The following is a 9,257-nucleotide window of genomic DNA, read 5'->3' on the forward strand; positions in this document are numbered from 1 at the left end:
ATATTTCAGAAACTAACGGACTAGTTACGTGTATACAGACAGGCGGACGGAGAGACTGACAGACAGCGAAATGGACATGGCTAAATTAACTCAACTCGCCGCGCAGATCTTTTATACACGAGTACATATATATGTGGCAACATCATACACTACCGACAGGCTACAACTATGTTGTACTATGTTGCCGACCGTCAAAACGCACAACACTACCGACCGGCAACCCTTTACTACAATTTTATATTAAAGTCATAAGCAACCCCATTCTCCTTCATCCTGCAATTCTTTCCTTCTTCTCACGGACGCCAAACTGACAAGACGTGCCAGCAGCAGGACCGCCCGCTTCAAACATTATCAACGCAACCATTAAAACTGGTGACCCCGACGTGATCAAAATGGCACAACAAGGTGAAAATAACGCGCAAACATCGTCACCCCCGAACGTTCGACAGGCAGTGCAACCGCAAAGCATTTTGCCTAGATCATCAATCGAGGTGCATCAGCCTGATTTCCACGTGGACGCAGCTATGGTACCACGCATAAGCCCACCCAATATAAACGAAACAAACATCGAGTCGTATTTTTTGTCATTGGAGTTCTGGTTCGCAGCTACCGGTGTGACACACGACACAAGGAAATACAACCTGGTCATGGCACAAGTTCCTCCAAGCAAGCTAATGGAGTTAAGGGCAGTCATCGATTCAGCACCTTCGCTTAACCGCTACGAGTACATTAAATCCAAACTAATAGCACATTTTGCAGACAGCCAACAACGTCGCGTGCAACGTGTTCTTTCGGATATGCCCCTGGGTGACTTAAAGCCAAGCCAACTTTTCAACGACATGAGACGAGTGGCTGGCACCGCGCTCTGTGAAACAGTACTTATCGATCTGTGGGCCTCACGTCTACCACCCCACGCTCAGGCTGCGGTAATCGCATCAAAAGGTGACGTTGCAGATAAAATCGCAATTGCAGACGCCATCGCCGATTCTATGAATTTTCGACAAATTAACGTAGTAGGTAATCAACAACCAGCAATAAGCGCCCCCAAGGAGGCCAGCGATGAGCCAATTACATTACGAGAAATCCGAAATGAGATCGCTCAGCTCACGAAGCAGATGGAAGTTATAAAATCGCGACGACCAAGGAGCCGCAGCAAAAGCCGGCAGAGACACCAACGATATGTGCACCAGGAGTCTACGAACACGAATGAGTTATGTTGGTATCACCATAAGTTCGGCGCCAACGCTCGAACATGTAGGAAACCCTGTTCATACAACAACCTGGAGAAAAGCAAATGACTATCTGCATCGAAGACTGCAACGCACATCTGTAACTTACGTCCTGCAGTCACACACCGCCTGAAACTTTTTGACGGGCTCTCCAAACATAATTTTTTGATAGACACCGGAGCAGACGCCTCCATAATTCCTAAAATTGTCCAAAACAACATGAAATCATCGACGGTAAAGTTATACGCAGCGAACGGTACCCCGATCACTGTATACGGCGAAGTCCTCCTTAAAATCGATTTAGGCTTAAGACGCGAATTCCTTTGGAATTTTTTGATCGCTGACGTTACGTGCGGAATTATAGGAGCCGACTTTATAAGCCACTATGGGCTACTGGTCGACTTAAAAAGGAAACGATTAGTCGACAACTTAACATCAGTAGCGTCGATAGGAAAACTTGTCAGCAGCGAAGCCTTATCAGTAAAAACATTTGACACGTCCTGCGAATATACGAGCTTACTTAAAGAGTTTGGTAACATAACACGGTTGGCACAACTCGGAAGCACAGCTATGTCCGAGGTGGTCCATCACATCGAAACTCACGGTCCGCCCTTATCAGCACGACCAAGACGTCTTTCTCCAGATAAACTGGCAGCGGCTAAGGCAGAATTTGACAGTCTAATAAAACTGGGCATTTGCCGTCCATCGAGCAGCAGTTGGGCTAGTCCTCTTCACATGGTAAAGAAAGCAGACGGTACATGGCGGCCATGTGGAGATTTCAGAGCACTCAACACCGTTACAATCCCAGACAGGTATCCAATACCCTATCTTCAGGATTTCACTAGCAATCTAAGAGGTAAGACGATCTTTTCCAAGATCGATCTACAAAAAGCCTTCCATCAAGTTCCTGTAAATCCAGAAGACGTACCGAAAACGGCCATCATCACACCTTTCGGCCTATTCGAATTTTTGTATATGCCCTTTGGTCTTCGTAATGCAGCGCAGACATTACAAAGGCTTATACACGAAGTCCTACGAGGACTAGATTTTGTATTCCCGTACATGGACGATATCTGTGTAGCATCATCATCTCTAGACGAACATCTATTACACCTTCGCCGACTTTTTGAACGTCTACAGAAGCACAATTTAAGGATCAACGCTAGCAAGTCTGTCTTTGGAAAAACGGAAATCATCTTTTTAGGTCATACTGTCTCAGCAGAGGGAATAAGACCACTAAAGCACCGCGTACAAGCTATTATAGATCTCGAAAAACCAACTACCGTCAATGGCCTCAAGCGATTCTTAGCCACAATTAACTTCTACAGACGATTCATTCCACACGCCATCGAAACGCAAATACCTCTGTTAGCCATGTGCCCTGGAAACAAAAAGAACGATCGCTCTCAGCTCCAATGGACTGATATTACGACAGCAGCATTTGAAAAATGTAAAACCCAGCTTGCGAATGCCTCTCTTTTGGCACATCCCTCAAAAGACGCTGAGATGTCACTATGGGTCGACGCCTCGGATACAGCCGCAGGAGCTGTTCTGCACCAGGTAACAGGAAGCAACTTTGAAGCGTTAGCATACTTCTCCAAAAAATTCGACAAAACTCAGGTACGTTACAGCACTTATGACAGAGAACTCACAGCGATGTTTATGGCCGTCCGCCATTTTAAATACATGCTGGAAGGACGAACCTGTCACATATATAGCGATCATAAACCACTAATCTATGCATTCCAGAAGAATCCTGAAAAATGCTCGAGTCGTCAAGCTCGCCAACTTGATTACATTTCTCAAATAACCACAGATATTCGCCACGTAGAGGGGAAAGCCAATGTAACAGCTGACATGCTTTCAAGAATAGCACAAATTCACGCAAACAGCATAGACTACTCCAAACTTGCCGAAGACCAGCAAGTCGATCAAGAGCTCAAATTCCTTCGCCAAAACAATAGTAATTCATCTCTTCAGCTAAAATTATTCACAATACCCGGATGCGACAAACAAATAATCTGCGACTCGTCAACTGGCAACATTAGACCATTCATTACAAAGAAGTTTCGTTCTGAGGTGTTACGAACAACTCATGGGCTATGCCATCCAGGTACACGTGCTACAGCCAAACTCCTAACCAGCAGATTCGTCTGGCCTGGAATCCAAAAAGACAGTGTAGCTTTCGCAAGAGCATGCGAGCAATGCCAAAAAGCTAAAATAACTCGACACACATTTACGCCTCTTAAACGCTACGAATCTGGTGACACGCGATTCGATCATATTAATATCGACGTCGTAGGTCCCTTTCCTTTACACGCTGGTAACCGCTACTGTCTCACAATCATTGAACGTTTCTCAAGATGGCCAGAGGCGATTCCCATACCCGACATGACAGCGCCAACCATCGCAAAAGCTTTAATCGTTAACTGGATTGCAAGATTCGGAGTTCCAGCCGTCATTACATCAGATCGCGGTCGTCAATTCACATCCACCCTATTTACAGAGCTGGCAAGGTCGCTCGGCATAACGCATCTGAAGACAACATCGTATCATCCACAGGCAAACGGAATAGTAGAAAGATGGCATCGAACCTTAAAATCATCCATTTTATGCATCAACTCAGAACGTTGGACCGACTTCCTGCCTACTATACTCTTAGGCTTACGAACCGTCTACAAGCAAGACTTAGGAGCATCACCGGCCGAACTAATTTACGGTACGACATTGCGAATTCCTTCAGAATTTTTCACACACGACAGCCGACTCAAAACCCAAACAGAGTTCGTTACCCAACTCCGAGACGTAATGAACACAATCAGACCATCGAAGACAGCATGGCATGGACAGAGGAAAGTATTCGTGCATCCCGACCTTGCGACTTGCCCAAATGTCTTCGTAAGAAACGATTCAGTTCGTCCATCACTTTCGAAACCTTACGAAGGACCGTACACAGTTTTATCACGCGCGGAAAAATATTACACAATCGCAATAAAAGGCAAACCAGAAAACATTTCCATAGACCGATTAAAACCAGCATACCTCCCGTGCGAGGATTTACCGCCACCGACCCGTCAAACCATATCAACTGGGCAAGAACGTCGTAAAGTAACCTTCGTTTCACAGGACTTATGATCATAAGCGATCGCCCAGTCTGAAGGGGGATACTGTGGCAACATCATACACTACCGACAGGCTACAACTATGTTGTACTATGTTGCCGACCGTCAAAACGCACAACACTACCGACCGGCAACCCTTTACTACAATTTTATATTAAAGTCATAAGCAACCCCATTCTCCTTCATCCTGCAATTCTTCCCTTCTTCTCACGGACGCCAAACTGACAAGACGTGCCAGCAGCAGGACCGCCCGCTTCAAACATTATCAACGCAACCATTAAATATACAAATGACACTTTTCGAGTCCAAAATAAAAATGTTTGTTGAAATCGTCGCACAAGAACATGAGTTGCTCCCAAAGTATTGAAAAATGCTAAAGGAAGAACATATTATATTTTGGACAAACCTTTGTAAATTTGTAAAGTACCTAAATTTTACAGAAAAAAATTAATATTCTTGTTGTAATGCCTGGAAAAAAACCGATAGCGCTTCATTGAATACTAATGTTTATGGTATAATTTTTTCAAAAGTATTTCCTAGAAGCTCGCTAGTTCCTTCCGTGCTATTTGACAACTATATATGAGTCATGTATATATATCTATATATGTATATTTATCTAAGAATGCGACCATTTGTGCTGTTGCACGCCAAAACAATGGAATGAGCGCTGAAAGATAAAAATAAAAGGTGAATAATAAAATGTTTTCGGTATTAAACTCGAAAGAACGTAAAATTTTCGACCACCTGAAACGTGCTATTGGCTTTGTAACCGAACGCGAGTTAACCACGAAGTTCTTGAAAGTCTGTAAAACCGACTTATACATTCAAGTGCAAAATATTTGTATGCAAAACATGAAAGTGTAATTAAAATGACAAGAAAACAATAAAAATGCGAAAAATAATAAGAAACAAAAAAGAGGAAAATAAATGAAAGCAAAACTGAAAAAAAATTTTAATTTAAAATCGAACGGAACGAAAATCCCCATCAAAGTAGTCACACAAAAATACAAATGACATGGTCAAAATGCCTTTGAGAAGTGAGTAAGTCGAAGTGTATGGTAAACATATGAAATTACATATTTACAAACATTATCAGATATATGTATGTAAGTGTATGTTTGTATACTTCCTTGTTTACAACTATTATAATGCCTATCACACGCAATTTAACTAACTAATGACTAATAACAATAGAAATGCTTAATAAAAACTAAAAACTGTTTAGCATAATAACTTAATTTGCTGACAGTGAGACAGCTGAGAAACAGGTGAATTATTGTTGAATTTAAAGCGTTACTTTATAGGGACGGGTTTACGACGAAATCGTATATAAAAAGATCGATGTGAAATACTCCGTTTATTGGAAGAGCGGGTGCTTTTAAGGATTTTCTGAATTGTAATGGTCCTAACACTTTCATTTTATGAAAAAAGAGCTGAGAATTGTAATCATATTGTTATTATAATAACTGTAATATGAGAACTTTTTCGAATACTTACTATATAATGCTTGCTGGAAGCATATCAAATCACATTCTTGTACTTAATATTCTTATCTTTGACATATGTACATACATAGGTCTTTGATATAAAAATTGCGATCTGTAAATGTAATGACATACAAAATTGTAGTCTTCTTATTAATTTTTCTAAGATATGAAAGGAAAGGCGTTGACTATATACCTCAACTTGGAGGTGCTGAAACATTGAAACTTGTACCGAATGCCCAAGGTGTGTCTAAATATATTTATTGCAGCTTGCGTAAAGTCATAATCTTTGACTGTATTCACTTCGAAAGTCAGCTGACTACTGACAGAGAGATTATTAAGTCTAGTTAATTTCACTCCTTTTTAATATTTTTCTCTGAGCACTTGTTGCATTTTAACTGCCTTATTTCGCCAACGCTTTTGAGATACAGTATCATGAAAAATGGGATATGTGTTAGTATCAACGCACTAGGCTCTGGTACGAAAGATTTCTGAGCCAACTTTAAATTATGAAAAGTACATTTCAGCATCTTTGCAGAGCTGAGGGAATGCGAACTTCAGTTCTCTCTAAATAAGATAGTAAAATCGCTCTCAGGTCCTGCAATCTATTTTGTCTCCTGCTCCTACGAAAAGTTTAGAAACGTCTTTTGTAAGAAAAATAGTTTAAGTCAAATGAAATTCAATTTGTTCCAATAAAACGGAAATTTCGGTATCCAGATTTTTTTAAATACCGTAGTATTGTGATTATCAAGTAAATGTTATATCTGTCTATAACTTATGGGTCAGTACTTTCAAAACAAATTAAATTCAAAGTAACCCAAGAAAAACTCGAAATTTCGGTATCCACATTTTTAAATCCCGAAGTATCGGGATTATCTAGTAAAGATTATACATACATATGTATCTGTTATAAATTGCAGGTCAGTATTTTAAAAATAAATGAAAGTCAAAATAACACGTAAAAAACCCGAAATTTCGGTATCCCCATTTTTAAAACGCATTTAAAAAATTAAAAAAAAAAAAAAAAACAATTTACCTATCAACTCGTCACACCTCGAATTACAACTCGTCTATGTCCAATTATATACAATTTCCTGATTTTAGCATTAAACGCTGGCCAAGCAGCGAACGCTTCAAATGTTTACGCATTTCCAACGCATTTTTATCACGAAATTAGCAAAACAAACAGAATTGACAGTTGGTAGAAAAACCAGCATTTAATGGACTCGTACTTTCGATTTGAATTTCAATATCATTCGCAATGGTCCACGCACAAACTAATGATAAATGACACAACAACAACAACAAGAGCAAAGCGAGAACAAGTCTAAAGCAAAACAGCAGCTACGATACTACTACGATAATAAGCTGAAGCGCACAACAACAACAGCAAATCAACTTAATGAAGGCATAACGCTAGATACTATAAAACAAATCGACTAAAAGAACAACAAAACAGAAAGAAATAACAATAATAATTGAAAATTCAATGAAAACGAATTGGATATGCTGAAAACTAATCGCAGCGAATTGTGGCTTTTGCCGACGCCGCGTCATTTCAGCAGAATGTCAACTGAAGCAACATGTTGTGATTGTTTTTGTTGTTTTATTTTATCCATTTTATTTTTGTTCTCTATGCCTAGCATACAGTTGTGCGCCGACAGTGCCATTTCATAGCGCGAATAGGTTTGTACGCTGGAATATTTATTGGCTTTTTATTTTGGTTTTTGTAGCAACCGAACAGGTTCCGCCTCAGTTTAGTGTTAGTAGGTTGGTCGGTCGAATTTTACGCATGAAATTTACGTTTAAAAGCCGTGTTATGTCTGTTTGTATGTACATACTTCCTATAACTTTTTTTCTCGTTTGTTTGTTTTAGTAATCGGTATGCAAAATCGTAGCTGCCTCTTCAAAGCACGAACAAAATGCTTTTGAATTTTTAAAGTAACTTCCGCCACTCTCGCATGCGCGGTAATGGGAGAGAGGAGAATTATTGTAATTGACATACACATGTACATACATATGTGCATAAATCGGTGATTATATATATACAAGATAATTTATTTTGGAATAGTATTTTTAACCTGATCAAAATAATTTATTTAAAGTTTACAATAACTTTTTTCATACATTTTCGCTTAAAAGAGGGTTGCTGCATTTTCTCGGGTTTAAACGATTTTTTTTTAATCGATAATTTTTATTTAGAAGCAACAAAATTCATTATAAAAATCTAATATGAGCATAATAAAAAAAAAAAACTTGATACAAACTAATTAGTATTAAGAAAAATTTATATCGGAAATATTTCAATGTTGCCATATTGTTTGAAAATTTAAAAAATCTTAAAATTTCCAATTAGGAGATTTAAACAATTTTTATAGCTGAAAATATTTTCGGAGACTGTTACCACCTATTTTTTTCAATAAAACTTATAAAAACCAACTTTTTAAGAAAGGTTACCAATAGTTTGAAAATTTTTTACAGAAACATGAAAAAACATTAAATTCGGCTGTAAAGCTATAATACCCTTTACAGATGCATTTTTTATAGCATAAAAGGGTATACAAAATCTGTGTCTTGACTTTGAGCGGTCAATTAGTATGGCAGCTATATACTTTAGTAACTCGCTTTGAACAATTTTTTCGGAGATTGCCGTGTCGAATTTTGTGAAGATATCTCGTCAAATAAAGAAGTTTTCCATAAAAGCACTAGATTCCGGTCGTTCAGTTTGTATGACAGCTATATCTATATAGTGGTCCGATATTGGCGGTTTCGACAAACGAACAGCATCTTGAGGGAAAAAGGACGTATGCAAAATTTTAGATCGATATCTCAAAAACCGACGGAATAGTTCGCGTATATACAGACGGACTTGGCCAAATCGACTCAACTCGCCAAGCTAAACATTAACATATATATTTTATAGGTACTCCGACGTTTACTTCTGGGTGTAACAAACTTCGTGGCAAACTTAATATACCTTGTTCAGGGTATAAAAATGAAGTAGTGCCTAAAAAATTACTAGTTCCTAATTTAACAAACTTGAACCAGTATGAACTAGACAAGTTTTTCATAAGCCTTGCTGCTGACTTTTCAAACAAAAAGAAAAGTTTTTTACAAAAACAACAACAATAACGGAAAGCATTGGCAATAAGAATCATAGCTGACTATAACACCCAAACTTAGTAAACACAAACTGAATAAGTGGTCAGTGTATACTCATATGCTTATATGCTTATATGCATGTGTATATATACGAGTATATAAATATGTATTATATTGTAGCTATATATATATATAATAACCAGCACTTGGCATGCAACTAGCGTACGAATGTCTGACGGTGAGTAAAAGTGGTCAAAAGCATAGAAACATGCTAACGACTAAAAGCAGCGAGGCAGCCAACAACCAAGCGACGACTAATG

General features: G+C 38.8%; 1 protein-coding gene across 1 annotated transcript; it reads left to right on the top strand.

Moving 5' to 3' along the window:
* Positions 1 to 392: 392 nt before the first annotated feature.
* On the top strand, positions 393 to 1,298 carry LOC138855892 (uncharacterized). The gene has a single exon (XM_070106167.1). The coding sequence runs from the start codon at positions 393 to 395 to the stop codon at positions 1,296 to 1,298; it is 906 nt and encodes a 301-aa protein (XP_069962268.1).
* Positions 1,299 to 9,257: the final 7,959 nt, after the last annotated feature.

This window comes from Bactrocera oleae, chromosome 3 (genome assembly GCF_042242935.1).
Source record: "Bactrocera oleae isolate idBacOlea1 chromosome 3, idBacOlea1, whole genome shotgun sequence".
Taxonomy (NCBI): Eukaryota; Metazoa; Arthropoda; class Insecta; order Diptera; family Tephritidae; genus Bactrocera; species Bactrocera oleae.

Excerpts from the sequence above, each read along its gene's own strand:
- LOC138855892 (XM_070106167.1), top strand. The coding sequence starts at position 393 with ATGGCACAACAAGGTGAAAATAACGCGCAAACATCGTCACCCCCGAAC.